The sequence below is a fragment of the Petaurus breviceps genome, unplaced genomic scaffold (genome assembly GCF_028583685.1).
Source record: "Petaurus breviceps papuanus isolate PSGF00001 unplaced genomic scaffold, PetGlider_PUasm1.0 37, whole genome shotgun sequence".
Classification (NCBI taxonomy): Eukaryota; Metazoa; Chordata; class Mammalia; order Diprotodontia; family Petauridae; genus Petaurus; species Petaurus breviceps.
This window is the reverse complement of record NW_027186296.1, coordinates 79,641,910-79,664,196: the sequence shown is the minus strand read 5'-3', so window position 1 is coordinate 79,664,196 and position 22,287 is coordinate 79,641,910. Positions and strand designations below refer to the sequence as shown.

The 22,287-nt window shown below is 39.5% G+C and overlaps 1 protein-coding gene and 1 pseudogene across 4 annotated transcripts; both read right to left on the bottom strand.

The window, feature by feature from the left end:
- Positions 1 to 4,511: 4,511 nt before the first annotated feature.
- On the bottom strand, positions 4,512 to 6,557 carry LOC138169449 (N-alpha-acetyltransferase 38, NatC auxiliary subunit pseudogene; annotated as a pseudogene).
- A 137-nt stretch (positions 6,558 to 6,694) lies between these two features.
- On the bottom strand, positions 6,695 to 22,224 carry SFR1 (SWI5 dependent homologous recombination repair protein 1). 4 transcript variants are annotated; one of them, XM_069098897.1, is made up of 4 exons: positions 22,088 to 22,224; positions 21,640 to 21,753; positions 17,996 to 18,412; positions 6,695 to 7,504 (listed from the first exon to the last, which is right to left on the bottom strand). In XM_069098897.1, exons 2-4 carry the CDS (start codon positions 21,730 to 21,732, stop codon positions 7,313 to 7,315), a joined length of 702 nt encoding a protein of 233 aa, XP_068954998.1. In that variant the 5' UTR covers positions 21,733 to 21,753; positions 22,088 to 22,224; the 3' UTR covers positions 6,695 to 7,312. The 4 variants fall into 4 exon arrangements, with proteins under 4 accessions (XP_068954998.1, XP_068955000.1, XP_068954999.1 ...); XM_069098899.1 differs by having other exon boundaries at positions 21,640 to 21,748; positions 22,088 to 22,184; XM_069098898.1 differs by lacking the exon at positions 22,088 to 22,224 and adding an exon at positions 21,864 to 22,079.
- Positions 22,225 to 22,287: the final 63 nt, after the last annotated feature.

Sequence of the window (22,287 nt, the reverse complement as noted above, 5' to 3'; positions counted from 1 at the left end):
TATCTATTTCTTCCCCTAATGCCCTTGCCTTCTCCTTTAGGAATTTGGATGCTATACCACTTGGTGCATATATGTTAAGTAATGATATTGCTTCATTCTCGATGGTGCCTTTTAACAGGATATAGTTTCCTTCCTTATCTCTTTTAATTAGATCAATTTTTGCTTTTGTTCTATCTAAGGATTGCTACCCCTGCTTTTTTTTTTTTACTTTAGCTGAGGCATGATATATTTTACTCCAGCCTTTTACCTTTACCTTGTGTGTATCCCTCTGTTTCAGATGTGTTTCTTGTAAATAGCATATTGTAGGATTATGATTTCTAATCTTCATTCTGCTGTCTCCATTTAATGGGAAAGTTCATTCCATTCGCATTTACAAGTAATGATTGTTATATGTTTCTTTCCCTCCATCCTATTCCCTCCCCTGTTAATGCTCATTTTGTCCCCTTCTCCCCCTTCTTTTCCTTTTGACCACCATCTCCCTCAGTATTCCCTTATCAGCCCCCCACCCTTTTCCTCCCCTTCCCCCTTACTTCTTCCCTCCCTACTAACCACCCCCCCCCTTCCGTAGCTCTTTCCCCTTCCTACTGCCTGTAGGATATTTTTATACTTAATGAAGTATGTTATTTCTTCTTCACACCAAGAGTGACAGGAACAAATCTCATGGAAAGCTCCTCTCCCTCCCCTTTCCCTCTAATATGATACTTTTCATGTTTCTTCTCCATAGTCCTATGCTTAACTGGTTGTTATTCCCTCCATTGAGGGAAAAGCTCATATGATACTCATCTCTCTCCCTTCTTTCCCTATACTAGATTGTTTTTATGCCTCTTTGTTTACCCTTTTCCACTTCATTCCTCTTCTTCCATTGCAGTCCCTTTGTAGCCCTTAATAAGATTTTTTTAATCGTCATTTTGTGTATTTTATACTCATACCCTCTACTTGTCTATAAACAGTTTGCTCTTATTAAATAGCAGGGTGTGTGTGTGTGTGTGTTTTCCTTGTTTACCTTTCTATGTCACTCTTCCATCTTGTAATTGGAGGTTGAATTTTCCATTGAGCTCTGTTTTTTTCATCAGGAAGGTCTGGAAATCTGTTATATCGTTGAATGACCATCTCTTTGCCTGGAAGAATAAGCTCAGTCTCACTTGGTAGGTGATCCTTGGTTGTAACCCAAGCTCTTTTGCCTTGCAAAAAATTGTATTCCACTGCCTCAGGTCTTTCAGTGTAGTGGCTGCCAAATCCTGTGCGATCTTCACTGTGTATCCTCGATATTTGAATTGTTTCTTTCTGGCCACTTGAAGTATTTTCTCTTTTACCTGGTAATTCTGGAGTTTGGCCACAACATTTCGTGGACTTTTCAGTTTGGGAACTCTTTCAGGAGGGTCCAGTGGATTCTCTCGATTTCTATTTTACCCTCAGGTTCTAGTATCTCAGGGCAGTTTTCCTTAATGAGCTCTTGGAGAATGTTGTCCAGGCTCATTTTTTCATCATTATTTTCTGGTAGGCCTATGATTCTCAGATTCTCTCTCCTGGATCTGTTTTCCAGGTCAGTTATTTTTCTCTAGAGTCTTTGTAGTCTGCTTTCTACCCATTTTGAGGCAGGGCCCTAGCCATGCCCTTCCTCTAGGGATCCCAAGCCTTTACTGTAGAGGGTTTTGCCCTGGGGCAATAGTTACTATGTTTTTTCGGGGGGGGGGGGGGAGTGGAGCAGGCAGGGATCACTCTGCCATCCTGGTCCTTGGAGTTCCTGATAGGGACTTTTTTTTTAAATTTCTGGGCTATGGAGTGGTAGTCCCAGGAGTATTTGCTGTCCCAGACAGGGGCCCCTGCATTTGGTTCTTACCTTGCTCTTTCCAGTCCCAGCCCTTTGGTGATAGGCCTGGTAGTGGCCCTTGTGGTTGGTGGGATGACTTTCCCCCCTGAGTTGATCAGGCCTCTTCCAGGCCTGCCTCTGCATGCCTGGCAGTTTTTAAAAGGTGAGGTTTTTTTTTTTCTTTTTGGTATTTTTTGTGCCTCTGCTGTTTTCATCAGAAATACTTGAAAGTGTTCTGGTAGAAGCAGGACCTCCCTGCTGCTCCAGCTTCTACCTTCCCCAATCCATGTAAAAAGGGGACTCTAAACAAATTTTCGAGCTGCAGAACCCACAAAATGACACAGAGAAGCTAACCTCCCGCTGAGGACAGCCTGGCAGGAATCAGCCAGTGCAGTGCTCTGGGAGCCAAGCACAGTGCTCTGGGAACTGAGCACAGCCTCACGCCAAGGCTTTAGCCCCAGGGCCGGCCTGACCAGCCACCACCAGAGGGACTCCAGATCAGCAGCAGCTGTGGCCGTTTCCAGATTTATCAACACATAGATGCTAAGGAAAAAGTGAGGTCAGTGCAGTCTGGACTTTGGGACCCAGTAAGTGGGAGTGCATGGCTTTTGCCCCTGGGGCAAGAAGCCGCTGAGATGCTGGCACAGGAGCCAGCGCGATGTGGTAGCTTCAGCTCCTGGCCTGCAGAGTGTAGGGGGACCAAGCACCAGTCTGAGGGGTAATTACTCTTGCTTTAACCTGCTTGGATATGGATTGCAGTCTAAGGTGGAGGTCCTAGGGCATGTGACCAGCTTGCCAGAGCATGTGGAGGCCTCAGAGAGGGCACCCATCTAATACTTCCGGCAGCTGAGAAAACCCCAGCATTTGGGACGAAAGCTCCCCTGTCTGGTGGCAGAGTCCTACTGTGGCAAAAAGTCCAGGGGTCAAGTGACTGAGGGGTGACATGACCAGGCAAAGGAAACAAAGCAGACAGAAGATTCCAACATTAGACTCCTATTTTGGGGACAAAAAAGAGCAAAGCATGGAACAGGAGGAAGACAGTGAAGTCATAACTCCTGCACCAAAAGCTTCAAAGGAAAATATGAGCTGGTTACAGGCCATAGAGGACCTTAAGAAGCAGATAAGAGAAGTGGAGGAAAAATTGGGAAGAGAAATGAGAACAATGCAAGAAAATTATGAAATGAGAGTCAACAGCCTGACTGAGGAAAATAATACCTTGAAAAATAGACTGACTCGAATGGCAAAAGAGGCTCAAAAAGGCAACGAGGAGAAGAATGCCTTCAAAAGCCAAATTTGCCAGATGGAAAAAGAATTCTCAAAAGCTCAATAAGGAGAATCATTGCTTCAGAATTAGATTGGAGCAAATGGAAGCTAATGACTTTATGAGAAATCAAGATGCTGTTAAACAGATCCAAACAAATGAAAGAATAGAAGGCAATGTGAAATAACTCATGGGAAAAACCACTGACCTGGAAAATAGATCCAGGAGAGATAATTTAAAAATTACTGGACTACCTGAAAGCCATGATCAAAGTAAGAACCTAGAAATTATCCTCCAGGAAGTTCTCAAAGAAAACTGTCCTGATGTTTTAGAACCAAGAGGGCAAAATAGAGGTTAAAAGAATCCACCGATCACCTCCTGAAAAAGATCCCAAAAAGAAAACTTCTAGGAATATTATAGCCAGATTCCAGAATTCCCAGATTAAAGAGAGAATATTACAAGCAGCCAGGAAGAAACAATTTGAATATTGTGGAAACACAATCAGGATAACCCAGGATCTGGCAGCCTCTATACTGAGGGATCGAAGGGCTTGGAACATGATATTCCAGAGGTCAAAGGAGCTGGGATTAAAACCAAGAGTCACCTACCCAGCAAAACTGAGTATCATGTTTCAGGGGAAAATATGGTCATTCAGTGGAATAGAGGACTTTCAAGTATTCTTGCTGAAAAAAACCAGAGTTGAATAGAAATTTTGACATTCAGATACAAGAAGCAAGAGAAGCATGAGAAGGTAAACAGGGAAAAGAAATCATAAGGAACTTATCAAAGTTGAACTACTAACATTCCTACATGGAGAAACAGTAATTGTAACTTATGAAACTTTTCTCAGTAGTTGAAGGGAATAGAAATATCTGTATGTCTATATATGAGGGTATATGGGCATATGAATACATATGTGAATGTGTATATATATGTTTACAGGTATACATAGATAGAGCGCACAGGACCAATTTAACAGGAAGGGATGATACTTAAAATACTTAAATGGTGAAATTAAGAGGTGAGAGAGGAATATAATGAGAGGAGATGGGGAGAGACAGAATGGGGTAAACTATCTCATATAGAAGAGGCAAGGGGAAATGGTTACAATGGAGGGGAAGAATAGGAAGGCAAAAGGGAATGGGTCAACCTTATTCCCATTGACTTTGGCTTGAGGAGGGAATGAAATGCACACTAAATAGGGTATCTCACCCTACAGGAGAGTAGCAGGGAAGGGGATGAGATGGGGGATGATGGAAGCGAGGGCAGGATGAGGGGGAGTTAAGTAGGAAGCCCCCACTTTTGAAAAGGGATGGGATCAAAGTAGAGAATAGAACAAGTGGGAGGTGGGATAGGAGGGAGGGAAATATAGTCAAGTCTTTTACAATATATCTCCTATGTTATTGTTTTGCATTAGCCACACATGAACAACCTATATTGAACTGCCTATCTTCCCAGTAAGGGTGGGTGACAAGAGAAGAAGGGAATGAATCTGGAACTCAAAGTTTTAAAATCAAATATATATACTATCTTATATGTAACTGGGAAATAAGATATACAGGCACCGGGGCATAGAGATCCACTGGAAAAGTCAAAAGGGGTATGGGAGAAAATATGGGAGAGAACAGATTGGAGGAGGGGATATCCTGTTGGACTGCTGTTCTGGGGTGTTGGGTAGGGGGAAAATGGGGAGAAAATTTGTAACTCAAAATCTGTCGGAAATGAATGATATAAATCTGAAGTTAATAAAGCATTTAAAAAAAAACAACAGAAAAAAGTGTTCTATTTCACTTAATATTCATTTTTCCCCTGAAGGATTATACTGTTTTGCTGGGTAAGTTGATTCTTGGTTATAATTTTAGTTCCTTTGCCCTCTGATTTATTATAGTCCAAACTCTCCTCACCTTTAACATGGAAGCCACAATAATCAAACTGTTTCTTTCTGGCTGCTTGCAGTATTTTCTTCTCTGACTGGGAGTTTTGGAATTGGCTATAATATTCCTGAGAGTTTTCATTTTGGCATCTTTTAGGAAGTGATCAGCAGATTCTTTCCATTTCTATTTTACCCTCTGGTTATAGAATATCAGGGCAGTTTCCCTTTTTAATTTCCTGAAATAGGATACCCAGGCTATTTTTTTTAATAGATCACAGGCTTTAATCAGAAGATGAATGAGGGAAGATGAAGGCAAGATAGATAATCACAGTTTCCCAGTCTGAATTCTCTAGTGGGTGCTGAGGGTCGAGTCGAAGATAAAGAGGGCAGGTCAGACTCTCTCTTTGTACTTCAACAGAAACAATGTGGTGCCCAGGAACCATAGCCAGGCCCAGGACACGGGGTTCCCCAGCTGAGAAGGAATCTGTGGGCTTGAGAACTGCTGCTCGGAGCCCAGGATGACATTGCAGTCACGATCCCGTGACAGGAAGCAGCCCACAAGGGTTCGGTGTTGAGCAGTCCCTCCAAGCGCCTGCACTCAGGAGCAGCCACCGCCGAGTCTGAGTTCCCCATCAGAGTCCCCAGCACTGGAGCTGCTCTAGCATCGGCTGCTGCAGCCATTCTCCTCTCTCAGCAGTACAGTAACCCCAGCTCCTGCCATCGGACTCCAGCAGCAGCTCTTCCTTTGGGGCCCCTCCTCACTTTCTTCATAAGCACTTAATGCCACCCAGGCTATTTTTAATCATTTCTTTTAGGCAGCACAATAATTTTTAATAGTATTTTTCGCAATTATATGTAAAGATAATTTCTAGCATTAATTTTTACAAAATTTTGGATTTCAAATTTTCTTCTCTTCCCTCTTCTTAAAAAAGGTGAGCAATTTGATATAGGTTATACATGTACAATCCAGTAATTCTCACATTTTCTTTCCCTGATCTGTTTTCCATGTCAGCTGCTTTTCTGATAGTTCAGTTTCTATTTTTTTCTTCTTCTGACTTTATTATATTGTTTTGTGGTGTCTTGTGGAGTCATTAGTTTCCACTTGCCCAATTTTAATTTTTAAGGATTTATTTTTTTTCAGTGAGCTTGTATACTTCTTTTTTCCATTTGGCTCATTCTACTTTTTAAAGTTCTTTTTCTTTGGTAAATTTTTGCATCTCTTTTACCATTAGGCCAATTCTGCTTTTTAACAGATTTCTGTTAAACAACTTCTGTTATTTCTACAGTATTTTTTGTGCCTCTTACCACAGTGTTCTCTTTTCATAATTTTCTTGCATCATCCTCATTTCTTTTCCCAATTTGTCTTCTATCACTGGGGCGAGAGGTTCCCACCTTCTAAAGGATCAGAGCTATGTTTCATCCAACAAACTCATTGAATACTTACCATGTAGAGAATATTAACATGAATAAAGACAGTCCCTTCTCTCAATGAACTTACCATCCAGAGTAGAAAATAAAACACATAAACATATAAACATATAATTGTAATAACAAAACAAAGTATACCTGCAATGAGAAACTGGAGTCCAGGAAAGGCAAAGAAATGACTTTTGGCTTATGGGTACAACGAAGTCTTAATGTAATTAGGTATTGGAATGAATAAGATTTGAATAGCAACAAAAAGAAATGCAAAAATGCAGGTCACATTCAAGGGAATAAGGGAGTAGAAGATAAAGTTAGGAAGCTAGAATGCCAATTTATTTAAGACTTTATTCAGCAAATAATGAGAACTTATTTGATCTGAAGGGGAGAGTTACATTCACAGCAGTGTTTTAGAAATATTTTACGAATATATAGATATACATATGTATGTACGTACAGCCCAGGTTAAAAATGAGAGCTTAAAGTAAAATAATGACAGCCAGCATGTATATATATTGTATGAGATAAACTAGGAACAGATTGCATATAGAAGGTAAGGGAATTAGAATACTTAAAATGAAAGTCCAAATGTGTTTAATGAATAAAATGATACTCTTAACAGAAACAGGAATTTGGAGCTAAATCTGGCTTTAGACATTTTTGTAATACTAAAATAATAAATTTTAAAACAATTTGTTAATATCAATTGACAGAAATAATACAAATTGTTTTAGAAGCATACTAACATTTTCATTTTTTTAATTCAAATTCTCCTCACAGAACTTGCATGGTCTAAATTTTATTTCATCACAGTCATGTCTTGTTCCAATCAATTTAAACCATAATAATTTTTAAGTTTTCTTTAGGAGTATCTTCTTTCTGACATTCAGACATATCTTTGAGTTATCCCTCCTTCTCAAAGGCAGAATTCTGAAAATAATCTGAATTAAAAATCTGTAAACTCTTCTTCAATTCTATTGTAATGTAGTAACTGGTCTTCTAATCCATAGCTGTCTATCAACTGAGTAAGGCTTAGTTTCTTGTTCTCCACAGATAATGTTGATTGTAGCTCAAAAAGCAACAGCTGGCTACTATTCCTCCACTTCTTTATCAATGATTGTAACTGTGAAAGGTTATTCTGAAGTGGAAAACAAAATTATAAGTATATTATGTCTAATTACATAATTTTTAAAAATGTGTAAAAAGTATTAAGGTAGTTGGCCTACTTTTAAACTCTGGAGTTAATCAAAATGTATTTATTTAGGAAGGGCTTACTATATGTCCAAGTGTTGGGGATACAAGTATGAAATAGTCCCTACTTGAAAGGAGCTTACATTTTAATGAGGGAAATAACAAATACATATAAAAAATATATACAGCATAAGAATAAAGTTAATAAGTACAAACACATACAAAGTGGCTAAATACAAGATAGTGTGGGAGAGAAGGCTCAAGAAACATTCTTCCATTTTTCCAAGGAACAGTTCATTCTGATAAGATTTTAGGGCACATGCTTGTTCAGCTTTCTAGTAGAATGCAAGTAGACAGATGCCAATTTGAGAAAGAATGTGAACTCCTTACTTCTCTTTAGAAGGTGGCACAGAAGTTTAGCCTTAGAAGGGCTTTTAAAACATGGAATTGAAGAGTGTGAAAATGCACAGAGCAGGACTTGAATGAAGCAATGAGAAGACACTTCTAACCTACATCTTCGTGGAAGTGGAAAGTCCACAGATGTTATTAAGTCTAATTACATAAATAAACATTCTGGGACTTTTTCAATGCATCTGTCAGTTCATATGGGATGATTCTCTGGGAGGGGGTAGTATAGGAATACATGAGATAACTTTGGTAATGTAAGAAACAGAAAATATCAATAAAAACAGAGGAATGCTGCATTCAGGGAACAAATGGGTCTATCCTAGAGGCAAAAGTCACTAAAGGTACTATAACAGGGAAATAGCATAGTCAGATCTGTTCTTCATGAAAGTTACTTTGGTAGATAAGTGGAGGATAGACTGGAAATGGAGAAGCTGGGAGTCTATAAGGGTATGAGTGTCAGTCATACAACGAGAAGATGGGATGGATGACATGAGTTGTTTATAGACATGAAACTTGGCAAATGGGTGGGTAGGGTAGGGAAGATGAGGGACAAAGAGTCTGAGGTTGTGAAACAATGACTGAAAGAATAAGGAGGCCTTAAAGAAAAATGAGATGCTTGGAGAATAGGAACAATTCCATTATGAATATATTGAGTTTGAGATGCCTATGGGTGGCTGGCAATATAGAAAAGGACCTTACATCTGGGAGTTATCCACTTAAAAATTTTAATTGAATCTATGGGAGATAATGAGATAACAAAGAGAGAAAGTATTGAGGGAGAAAAGAAGAGGAACTGTGACAGACCTAGCAGAATACCTATGGCTTTGGGGTAGAACATGAATGAGCCAAGAAGTAACAGACAAGCAAAATGATGACCAGGATAGAGAAGTATCACAAAAACTCATGGAGAACAAGTGGTCAAAAATATAAAATGCTAAAAAGGTCAAGAGAATTGAGGAAAAGAAAAGCTCACTAGATTTAACAGTTAGGAAATCTTTGGTAACTTTGGAAAGAGCAGTTTCCATTGAATGGTAAAGTCTAAAGTCACAATGTTACAGAGTGGGGGGAAAAAGGCATGAAAAATAAAAAACCTTTTTACTCAAAAGTACTTTAAATTCTAATGGTGGATACAATTATATATATATACACACACACACACGTACACACACACACACCATAAACATATAAAGTTAATAAGTACAAATACTCCCCACTCCCCATTCTCAATCAGAAGCTCTGCCTGGCTTCCATTCCAAGGAACAGCATGCTCTTCCCCTCACCCCCAGGATAAGCTGATCACCTTAAATCTAAGTTGTCTCTTCTCTCTTACTGGATGGCTGGAGGGCAGAGTGCTAAACTCCCAAAGCCTTCCTTCATATAAAACAGCAGCTTGAGGGAACCTTATGGGTCAGGTGAGGGATCTAGAAAATTCTCACCTTTGTCTTCTAGATCAGGGGTGGGGAACGTGCAGCCTTGTGGCCACATGTGACCCTCTAGGTTCTCAAGTGTGGCCCTTTGACTGAGTCCTAACTTCCCCACCCCTAATCTAGATGAAAGAAAATGGGAAAGAAAAGAAAAATGACTACTAAATATTTGAAGCTAAGCATTAGATATGAAGCTTCTCTGGCATGGCAGGAAATAGATTCTGAGATAGAAGCAGCTGATATAGATATGCTCTAGATATCCAAGAGGGTCTAAGAAAAAGAAATGCTTGCTGATGGTTGGTCCTTTCCTGCTGAGGCAGCTCTTTGTCCAACTACTATTACCAATAGAGGTCTGCTTGCTATATTTCTGGAGTATGTACCCAAAACATGAGGGAAAACTTGCTAAGACTACAATTCAAGTAAAGAACAAATGATACTGACCAAAGGAACCCAAAAGCAGTGGTAAGGATTGTGAAAGTCCTGGTGAAGAAACTACAGATTTTAGGGAATAAAAGCCAGATTTTCATTCCTGCTACCAGTTGAAGGCAGGGGCTCAGGAATAATGATAATAATATAGTGAACATTTATGTAGCATTTACTATGTATCAGGCACTGTGATTTAAGTGTTTCACAATTATCTCACTGGATCCGCACAACAATCCTGGGAGGTGAGTACCATTATTATACCCATTTTACAGATGAGAAAACTGAGACAAACAAGTTAGATGACTTGCCCAGGGTCACACAGTCAGCAAAAGTCTGAGGCTAGACTTGAACTTAGGTCTCCCTGACTCCAGGCCTGGTGTTCTATCCACTATACCACCTTTAGCTGGTGAAGATGGCATCTGAGAAAAGTATTTCTATTTTTGGACCACACCTTAAATACAGAATAGGTAAGCTCTCAAATTTGTAAGGTACTTAATGTGGTCCAATAAAATTATATTGGCCTAAACAACCTCTGACAGCAGCATGGCAATATAGGTATTCTCAGCATAATCCCTTCACATCACCTCAAAATAGCAAGAAATATACCAAACCTATAGTAATTAAAAGTACAAGAAGAAAAATATATAAATACCTCCATATAAGTTAAAGCCTTCTGACATAATTACAAAGGACTGATCTAAAAATTCCCACTCACCTTAACCACTCCAACTTTGCTTGAGTACACAATGACAATCATATGACAGGTATATTTCAAAGGCCACCTGTGGTAGGTAAAGTCGGTTGCTTCATTAAAGTGACTTAAGTCTGACTCCTACACATGGTATAAAAGATAGAAAACATTGATTTTGCCCTGCTATGCAAAGTAAAATGCAACTCATGATTGGAGGAAGAAGGAAAGACCCAGTGATAAAGAATTTTCCATGTCCATGAGGGAAAGTGACTATAAACCCAGCCATTACTGTCTCCCAGGGATATTTATACATGGCAGAAACAAATGAACACAACTCTAATTCATGGAGGCTGAGAATGCCTAGCCCTACAGATTCAGGCAGGAGAAAACATGCAGACAGCAACACTGGAAGTAGAAAAAGAAAAGAAGACAGATACAAGTTGAGAACAGAAAAAGAAAATGATCAAAATAAAATGTCTGCTATGAGATCATCTCCAAGCAGATAAACAAATAGTGAATCTATTAAGTGACAGTAAAGCAGTAAATTAGAAAAAAAAAAAGTGTTCTAAACTTGGAGTTAAAAAAGACCAGAGTTCTTCAGTTCCTCCAGAGTTTCAGACACTTAATAGCTGTACGCCTCTGGGTAAGTCACTTGCCCTCCCTGGGATTTTGATTTCTCATTTGTAAAAAGAGAAGAGTAGACTTAATGAACCTTGGTCTCTTCTGGCTAAAAAACTATAATCCCATGAAAGAAGGAAAACTGAAAAAACATTCCAGAAAAGGTCACCATATAATGAATAGTATGTACTAAAAGAAAAATAAACCTTTGGAAAAGAAAGACAAATTCTGCATACCCCCAAAGATAATCAAACTAGCAAGAAATTGCAGAATTGTTCATCAACAGAGAAAATGAAATTAGAATATTAAGATGAGATCTCCCAAAGAAATAAGACAAACACAAAACTAGATATGTTAATGTATGATGGAGAATCTCTTCAAATCACTATAAGAGCTGAAAAAGAGAATGACAGATCTGAGAAACTTCAAAACCCAGGAGCCTTTTGTTCCTGAAGTAAGGCCTGATACTGATAGTGCAATCAACTTGCCTGTTTGAATAATGACAAATTCTGAGTGAGCAGAGTCCAGTATCTAATCTTGACTATCTCCAGGTCATAGCTATTTCACTGTACACTAAACTTTGGTGCCAACTTCTAACTCTGACCTGAATGCTGTCTCCTGTTCCTGTACCACTGGCTCAGAAACTTATATCCCTGGTAACTGAGTCTATATTCTCCAAGACTGATACTTTGGACCCCTTGCTGAGTGACAACTGTATAGTCACAACTTTTTACCCTGCCGCTTAGCTTGAGAAGTATTAATAATATGAGGGTCTCTCAAGAGCAGAGCAAAGGAATATTATACTTGTGCAAGTGTAAAAAATGCTTTAAAGAATTTTTCTGGGGCGGCCAGGTAACACAGTGAGTAAGAGCACCGGCCCCAGTGTCGGGATGATCTGGGAATCTAATCTGGGCTCAGACACTTAGCACCCACCCAGAAACACCTGGCCGTGTAACCTTGAGCAAGTTACTTAACCCCAATGCTTTAAAAAAAAAAAAGAATTTTTCTGTGTACCATGTAGGACAAAAAAATTCCAATGAAATTATACACACACACACACACACACACTCAATCTCCCCCCCCCCCCCTCAATTTACACAGTAACAACAATATTGTAAGGAAAATCAAGTCTGAAAGCTTAAAAATTCTAATCAACATAATGACCAACCACAAGTACAGGGACTCACAATGAAACATGTTGCCTACCTCCAGGTTAAGAGGTGATAGACCCAGAAAGTATGTGTGTATGTGTGTGTGTGTGTGTGTGTGTGTGTGTGTGTATATACTTATATACACACATATAATATATATTTGGGCATGATTAATGGAGGAATCTGTTATGCTTGACTACACGTTTGTAAGCAGGTTTTATTTTTCTTGCTTTCTCTATGAGATAAAGTGGGAGGGAGGGAATTTGGAGCTCAAAATAAAACTGAAATAAAAAAAATAAGAAACACAGAAAGACTTGTGTAAATTGATAAAGTGAAGTCAGCAGAAGGAGAACAATATACAAAATGACTACAATAATATAAACAAAGAAAAAACCCACTAATACAAGCTAAATTCTTCAGTAATTGTAATGGTAATCTTGGCCAAGGAAAAGAGATGAGGAAGCCAATCTCCCCCTCCTTTTGATAATGAGGTGGTAGACTACAGATGTAAATATTCCATACACTGTTAGATATGGTCGATGTGTCATGTTTTTGCTTGACTAGCAATACCAGATCTCAAAACTATACCTCAAAGCTGTAACTGTCAAAACAATTTGGTGCTGGATGAGAAATGGAAAGTTCAGTGAGTGAAATAGTACACGAAATACGGAAGCAAATCAGAATAGTAACCTAATGTTTGATAAACCAAAGATCCCAGCTATTGGGGTAATAACTCACAATTCAACAGACTGTTAAGAAAACCAAAATATAGTTTGTCAGAAATTAGATGTAGACCAATTATCTTGCACTGTATATCAATTTAAGTTCCAAATGGGTATATGATTTAGATATGAGTGACAACTTAAGCAAATTAGAACAAGAAATTAGTTGTTACATCTATGGCCAAGGAAAGAGTTCATGACCAACAGGAAATAAGAATTTTTCAGGAGGTAAAATCAACAATCTTGCAATAGCTTCTTGGTAGGTCTGCCTACCATAAATTCCAGCAGCTTCCTATCACTTCTAGGATTAAATCCAAAATCCTGTTTTAAATTCTAAGCCCTTCATAACCTAGCCTACATCCATTTTTCCAGTCTTCTTCTATCTTCCTCCTCACCACATTCTCTGTGATCCAGTGACATTAGCTTCTTTGCTGTTCCTTGAACAAAAAACTCCATCTCTTAGTTCTGGTCATTTTCACTGACTATTCCCCATGCCTAGAATGCCCTCCCTCCTCATTTCTACCTCTGTTGATTATTTCCAATTTGTTCTGTATACAGCTTGTTTGTACATAGTTGTTTGCATTAGATTGTTAGCTCCCTGAGCATGGACTGTCTTTTCCACTTCTTTGTATATCTAGGACTTCGATGATGTCTAGTATGTAGTAGGCACTCAATAAATGCTTACTGACTGACTGCTTTCCTATTTTTATACACCCACCATTTAGGACAAATACATGCTTACTAGATGATCCTTCTGTTCTCTTTTTAGTTTTGCATTTAAATAGCTTTTTTAAACAATAGTCTTATCTCTCCCTAGAAGCATGAATTTTGCTTATTCTTTTCTTGATAACTGAAAATGAAATGTTTGAAGAGAAGGTTTGTTCTATAGAGAACAGATGGAGAATATCTAGAAATGAAGTAAAAAACAGAATGTATTAATAAAAATTACTAATAAAATTCCACATAGGAAGAATTATAGTCCATTTCCACCATTTTCTTTTTTTTATTTTTTAAGCAATCGGGGTTAAGTAACTTGCTCAAGGTTACACGGCCAGTTATTTCTGGGTGTGGCGCTAAGTATTTGGGCCCGGATTTGATCCCCAGGTGGTCCCGACACTGGAGCCAGTGCTCTTACTTGCTGAGCCACCTGGCCGCCCCCATTTCCACCATTTTCAAAGGAAACAAAATCCAAGAAAGGAGCCACTAATAGAATCTATGACCTCAGATATTTATATTCAAATTCACAAAGACATTGTTAACCAACCAGATAAACTACAGATGCCAATGTAAAGAGACAAATTTGATCCCATAGGTATCTGACACTTGATGCATAGAATTCATGACTGGAATTTAAGTCTAGAAAGATATAACTCATTAAAAAGGTGCATAAAAGATGATGGAAAAGGAATCTGACAAATATTATATAATAATAAAACATACATGAGAAAATACAGGAATCAAAAAAAAAAAAAGAAAATACAGGAATCAAAGCAGAGAAACAAGGGGAAAGTATTTAGGCAAAAAATCAGATTATAAGCCTGGAAAAAAAAGTATGATATAGTAGCAGAAGAGAACTTCAATTATGAACCATCTTTGAATTCCAAATCTAATGGCACTTTCTCAGTCTTCATCCTTCTCAAACTATCTGCAGGTCCTGACACTTCTACCTACTTCTCAGACCAGTCCTTCCCAAATCTCCTTTGCTTGGGTTCTCTTGTCCTATATCATATCCACTAGCTTCAGATGTCTCCCAAGACTCTATCCTGGGTCCACTTCTCTTTTCTCTCTATGTTGTTTCACTGGGTTTTCTCATCAGTTCCCATTATCACCTCTATGCTTACGATCCTTAGATTTACAGAGGGAGATAGAACCCCTGCCTCTCTTCAGAGCTCTATTCCTACATCACTGCATGCTGGACATTTCAAACTATACGTCCCAAAGACATCTTAAACTCATTATGTTCACTCATCTTTCCCCCATCCCCTTTGCTCTTCTGAACTTTACTATTTCTGTTGAGGCACTAACTTCTCAGATACTCAGGTTGGTATCATCCTTAATTTTGCCATATGGTTAATCAGTTGCCAAATCTTGTCATGTCTACCTTTACAACATCTTTGGTAAAACCCACTGTTTCCACCTGAACAGCCACCACCCTCGTGCAGGCCCACATCACTCCTCACCTCGGTTATTCCAATGGCATTCTAATTGCTCTCCCCATTCAAATCTATCCTCTACAGAGATGCCAAAAAAATTCTCCTGAAACACAGCTCTGATCATGTTATTACCCCACTCAAACTCCAAGTTCAAACAGAAATTCTTTGTCTGTCATTTAAAATTGTTTACAATCTGACTCCTTCCTACATTTGTCTTCTTCTACTTTACTTACCTTAGGGTAGTGTAAGATTTACCATATTGAACTATATGCTGATCCTCACACTCCTCTCATTTCTATGTTTTCGTACTGGCTAGCTATGCTTTGTGCCTGAGATGTCCTGCCTCAATTTTACCTCTTGGAATCCCAGGCTTCTTTCAAGAGTTCAAATCTCACCTTTTAAAGGAGGCCTTTCCTAATACCCACCTTTCTTGTGCCCTTTCCTTTACCTTCTATCCACTCTCTCTATATCCATTAATGCATATGTTATCTCCCCTATTAGACTATAAACCATTTGACATGTTTTTGCCTTTTCTTTGTATTCCCATTGCATAGCGTACAGTGTTTAACAGATTAATGAATGGAAAAAAGCAATCAATGTGCTATGTACTGTGCTAAACACTGGAAATATACAAATCAAACAGTCCTTGCTCTCAAAGGAAGGAAAATGGGAGCTCAGCACAGTAGGACAGAGGGAAAAACAGCCCAGGTGAAAAGCTGGATAGGATATAAGGCATGGTCTGAGCAAAAGTCATATAGATAAATATTTATATATATATATATATATATATATATATATATATATATATATATATATATACACATATATCTTCTATATTAATATAGAAGGATAAGTGAGTTTGCATTTACTCACCAATCAAGATTGCTCAGGGCCAAGATAAGAGTTCCAGAACTAAGATTAATTCTTTCAGGGACTGAGAATATGCTTTTTGGAGGTCCATTTGACAAAATGCTGTTCCACATTAAGGGAAGCAGGTCCCTGGCAGTGAAGTAGTAAGATGGGACGGGATATACATATCTACTGAAATTCTTTCTCTGCTGAAAACTGAGCAGCTAATACATTCTTGGACTGCCTTAATACTAACTTACAAAAAAATAAAGGATCAAGGGAACTGTCATTCTGGATCTGATTCAGATTAATAAGGAAGAACTATATAATGGGAATTTTGGAATCTTAGAATTTGTTCTCAAAAAAGACAAAAAGAATTTTATGGTGATCTGCAGAAAATAGCTTTCGACAGTTAACAAATGGGTGGATCCATTCCATGGATTAAAATTCTACAGAGAAAATTAGCACAAGTGAGAGGGAAAGCTCTCAAAAATGAAAGCACAAACATAACTAGTGTGAGTGAGAAAGAAAAAAGGGAACTGTCTAAAGAGATTCACTCAAAGCTATTTAGATTTTTTAAAAGTTACATACAGGGAGCGGCTAGGTGGCGCAGTGAGTAGAGAGCTGGCCCTGGAGTCAGGGGGACTGAGCTCAGATCCGGCCTCAGACGCCTAGCACGCACACACAAAAACTAGCCGTGTGACCTTGGACAAGTTACTTAACCCCAATTGCCCTCCAAAAAGCAAAAGAAAAAAAAAAAGAAAAGTACATATAGAAGATACTAACATGGAACAGCATGGAAATATAACTGAGGATGTGTATAAAAGTTAGACACAAACTAGTAAGATGAGTATCTGGGGCACTAAAGTTCAAAATGAGCAGAAGCTAGTGAGGAAAGCTAAAGAAAATAATAGGAAAATGTTTAGGTAAAATGAAAAGGAAGAATGAAGAAGGGACATGAACCAGGGAATGGACAATGGGGTAGTAGAGGAAAAAAGGGAATAAGGAAAAATCTTATTCAACTCTTTCAATGCTGTTTTTTTTTGCCTCTGCCAAGAATGTACATTGGACCAGAAAGGACAAAAAAAAAAGTTAATAAGAGTCAAACCTAAGATGAGTAAGACAATAAGAAAGCACCTAGTTACACTTGGTAAATTTAAGTACCCACAGTCAGAGGGACTCAAACGTGGGATAATAAAAGAATTGACAAGATGGAGAAGTGTGCCCTAGATAAAATAGGTGGATTCAGAATAGGTTAAATGATAAATGTGATAGGACCAGAGTTCCCTGGTTTCCTGATAGGTAGCACTTTTCCCAAAAAGCTAATAAAGTTATTCCTGAAACCTGACTACACTGTCTCCCTTGACACAGCTTCCTGGTCACCTGAGGGTATAAAAAGTCCTACTCAGAATGAAGTTGGGGCCCTTCAGACTTGATGGCTATCAAAAGGTTGATGGGCAAGTCACCCGGCTGGGCTGACTGGAAGAAGCTAAATGCCACTGTCTCCTGTATAACCTTGCTATATTTGGCCTAAATAAACCTCCTTTTGTAAACTGTTCAATGACTTGTGAGTGCCTCATTTCATACCCAAAGTGAACCTGAACTAAGACAGTGCCAACATCAGGCCTGCCCCTAACACATGGGTATAATGAATTTGGTTTGATGTCATCTTAGATGAAGATTTCTAGAGGTGCACCCAGGAATCTGGTCTTGGCTCAATGCTGTTCTAATCTAATAAAATGACCTTTACCAGGAACAAACATTAACTCATACATTTAAGGTTCATTCCAAAAAAAAAAAATCAACTTTCTAAGGACAAGATCTGGGAGATGTGGTTTTCTAGCAGCTTACCTGCTCTAAACAAGGCTGCCAGAAGTTTTATTCCCTAATAAATAAAACATTAGGGTATATTACATGAACAAATCTGACTTTGTCACTTTGCTGTAATTTACCTTACAACAAAATATATCTGTGCAACCAATTTCAAAGTTCTTACCTTTGACCTATACATTTTGGTTAATTTTAGCCTTCGAAGAAGCTCTTCCTTCTCTTGAACTTGCTTCAACAATTTAATCTTCTCTTCAAGCAATTCTTGCTTGCTGCCAACGTTATATCCTTCTGAAACCATCTGGGGGAGATTATCTGGCAGAGTACTGACAACAAGGGGCTCGCTTCTAGACACATCAACATCCTTTAAGCAGTCTTTCAAAGATAGACTTTCTTCAGAAGCTTTTTCTATGTTTTTACAGTTTTCTGGAAATGCAGAACAGTTTCCACCAGGGGAAGATGTTGCTTCCTTTGAAGTGGTGGAGCTACTTTCAGTATCTCCTTTAAGACGTTTTGCCACAGCATGACAAGAATTAAATGAACTTCTTGTTTTCTTTAACCGTTCTCTAAGTGTTGTACTCATCAGCTAAAGAAGGAACCAAAACTAACATTAAAACTTTAAAAAATGTAAATAAAGCAACCACTCAAACAATACCCTAATTAAGTGGCCAAATATCATGAGATGCCAGATGTGTTCTATTATACTGCAGTTATCCCAGAGAAGGAAACCTTAATATCTACATAATGGGAGGCCACACTGTCTCCCATTAGAGGGTTACAAAAGTACAATGTTAAGGTAAAATCGTAGTACCCTTTTTAGTGATTCACAAAACTGATTCAAGAAAGCACTCAAAAAAGGTCAAATTCTCTCATGTGGAAAAAAAAAAATCACACAATCTGAAGAAAGTGACCCTAGTAATTCAACATATAACCCTAGTAGTTCAACACGACACAGAAGTACCCCTGTGATATTGCCAAAAGTACTTATCCAGTTTCCAAAAAATAACAATTGGTGAATTTTTCGTTAAGTGTGAGAAGTAGCAAGTTTAAGAAAGGTATCATGATATGCTAAGAAAAGCACTAGGTTTGAATCCAGTTTATTTCCTTAGGCAATATCAATCTTAGGCAAATGCTTCAACTTCTTGAACCTAAAATTTCTCCTGTAAAATAAGAGTTGGACCAAATGATTTCTAAGGCCTCTTCTACCTTTAAATACTATGATCTACTTTATACATTATTATTATAATTTATCTATCATATTAAATATAACAAAGTTCTGGTGATACATTCAAATATTTACTGAAGATGTATTTTGTTTTAATAAAGTGGTATGCTGGACATGCAGCAATGAGAATCCCCAGTTCATATCTAGCTTCTAACATTTAATAGTTGAGTGATCAAGGGTAAATCAATAACACTTATAGAAACAGTGTTGTTTAAAGGAATAGAAAGCAACTCAAGAAACATTTATTAAGCGCCTAAGTAAATGACAAAGTTCCTACCCTCAAGGAATATATATTCTACTTCAACAGAGTTACAGCACTTTGCAAATCTAAAACACTATATCTAGTCTTAAAATCCTTTATATAGAATCTTAATCTTTAGATATCTTAAAACACTTCGTGTGTGTGTGTGTGTGTCCTTTGAGGAATCCTTATATATCCAGGTGGTGCTTCTAACTGTATTTGTCCTACAAGTTTCCATCCTGGACCTTTTTCTTTTCTTCTATATCACTTTTACTTGGTGATCTCATCTGCTCGCATGGATTTACTTACCACATCTATCCTGATGATTCTCAAATCGGCCTATCCTGTCCCATTCTCTCTCCAATCTTCCATCTCCATCTACCTTTCAGAAATCTTGAACAGCAGACCTCTTAAACATGTCCAAAACTGAATTATCTTTCCTCCCTAAATCCTCCTCCTTTTCCCCTTCCCCTCAACTTTCTGTTACTGGAGAGGTGAACATCATTCTACCTGTCCTTCAGGTTAGCCACCTGGATGTTATCCTCAATTCCTCACTATCTCACATCCTCCCCATATCTAATCTGTTGCCAAGGTGTTGAATTCACCTTCAAAACATTTTTCAGACGCCACCTTCTGTCTTTTAACATTCCTCCCATTCTAAGTGCAGGTGCTCATCACCTCAAACCTAAACTATTCCAATAGCCTGCAGGTGGGTCTCACCATTCTAATCTATTCTCCATTTAGTAACCAGTGATTTTCCTAAAGTGCTGGTCTGATCATGTCACCTCTCTCCTGAATAAACTCCAGTGGCTAGGATCTAGGATCAGATCCAAAATCCTGTTTGGTATTCAAAATCCTTCAAAACCTAGCCCTGCCTACCTTTCCAATTCTGTTACACCTTACTCCCCACCACATTCTTTTTGGTCCAAATACTGGGTCTGCTGGCTATTCAACAAGAAAGCTGTTCTGGGCACTTTCTCTGGCTGTCTCACATACCTGGAATGCAGTCCCTTGCCATCTACATCTACTGGCTTCCTTTTAAGTCCCTACTAAAATCTCATTTTCCAGAGGAAGACATACATTCTAGTGCCTTGCCCCAGGTAATTATTTCCTATTTATCCTGAATAAAGCTTGCTAGAGCACATTTGTTTACTTGTTGTCTTTCCCTTTAGATTATGCTCTCCTTGAGGGTAGGGCCTGTCTATAGCCTTTTTTGGTATCCCCAGGTCTTGGCACAGTGCCTAGCAACTAACAAGTGCTTAATGTTTGTTGACTGACTGAATACTCACTTGGCAGTCATAATTATCAAGCACAGAGTAGGTGTTTTTTACTGAACTGAAAGCACTTCACTACTCACAGAGAAGACAAAGATAGTGCATTTTAAGACTATAGTGTTTTTTTAAGATTTGCAAAGTGCTTTAAACTCTACTGGAGTAGAATGTATAGTCCTTGACTGAATGGATCACCAAAAGTTTCTATTATATAGGATTTAAAGGCAAAAGAGACTTTAGGAATCATTTGGTCCAACTCTTATTTTAACAAGGGAGGAACTTCGGTTCTGAGAAGCTGAAGACGTGCCCAGATGCATGGGGGGTAGATAAGTATTCATATTGCACCTATGTGTAAAGCACTGTGCTAAGCACTTTACAAACAATATCTCATTTGATCCTCAAAAGAACCCTGGCAAGTAGGTGCTGCTATTTTCCCCTTTTACAATTGAAGAAACTGAGTCAAATAGCAGTTAAGTAACTTGCCCTGTCTGACATTGGCCTTGAAGTCAGGTCTTCCTGATTCTGGGTCCACCCCTCTATCTGCCTCATATGTTTAAAAAGCTTCTAATCTAAAGGAGGGTGGAGGGAAGATTATTATAAATGACACAAGAAAAAGTATAAATGCAAAGGACTGGTCCATGAAAAATGACGTAAGAAATCCGAGGAGAGATAGGGCTGGGGGAGCCTCAAGGTACCTCTATGAGGAAAGGTCTCCAGGAGGAAACGTCAAGAGTTAGTTCTTGACGAAATGGTTGGGCCTTACAAGTATGGGTAGTGGTGTGGGGAAAGGCAAGGCAACAGGGAGTACATTCAAGGAATAGCTGGTTTTGGAGGCATTGGACCTGAATTCAAATCCAATCTCTGGTGCTTACTACCTGTGTAACCTTGGACATGTCACACAACCTCCAATGAACCTTCTCCCTTCTCCATAAAACAAGGGGGCTCATCTAGTCCCTCTCGGGGGCGACGGCAGGGGGGCGCGGCCCAGGCCTGGAGCGGCGGCCCGATCCAGCCCTACTGGCCTGTGGGCGCCAGGCCTCCCGCTGCGCCGCGCCGCCGCACCGAGTTTTCCGTACCTGTTTCCCTGCACTACTCTGAGAAAGTGTTACGGTCTCTCGGTCCTTGGGAGGCGCAGGGGAGGATGCGGTTCTATCTGAGGGAATGTCCATCCTGAAAATGGAATATCTGCTCTAAAAACAAAACAGAAAACAAACTATGTTAAAGCTCCAACAAGGTCTCCCTCCCCGGCCCGGTGAAACGTCGCATCCTCGCAGTAAGGACTCCGCAGCAGGGCTATTACCCCACAGCCTGGGGGGCAGGGTCCAGGGTGAGGAGCCAGGCTTGCATGGGGGCCGCGGCTCCCAAGCCGCCATCCAGTCCCGCCCCACCCCTGACCCGAGGCACGTTCGGCCCGGGAGAACCCAAAACCGAGCTCCCTGGGGCCCAAGGAAACGCAGGCATTGGCCGGGACTCGGCCGGGGCTCGGCGGGGGCTGCGCGCTCCCCTCCGCACAGTGGACCGCACCTGAGGCGGAGCTTCAGCGGAGCGCTAGACTTCCCGCCCGGAAGAGCGACACCACCCACCACCTCCTCCCTCGGCTCGAAAGGGAGGAAGCCGGCTCGCTATACGCATGCGCCCTGGGGTGGTGGTTACAGTCCATCGGCATCCACGTCCCGCCCCTTCCCGGCGTGGTGGGGACGATGAGCAAACTCGGAACGAGACGC

Bases quoted from the DNA above. Each gene is read 5' to 3' on its own strand.
- SFR1 (XM_069098897.1), bottom strand. From the start codon at position 21,732: ATGGACATTCCCTCAGATAGAACCGCATCCTCCCCTGCGCCTCCCAAG. The intron at 18,413-21,639 runs GTACGGAAAACT...TTCCTTCTTTAG, and splicing joins AGAGTAGTGCAGGGAAACAG to CTGATGAGTACAACACTTAG. The intron at 7,505-17,995 runs GTAAGAACTTTG...TTTCCACTTCAG, and splicing joins CCAAAATGTATAGGTCAAAG to AATAACCTTTCACAGTTACA.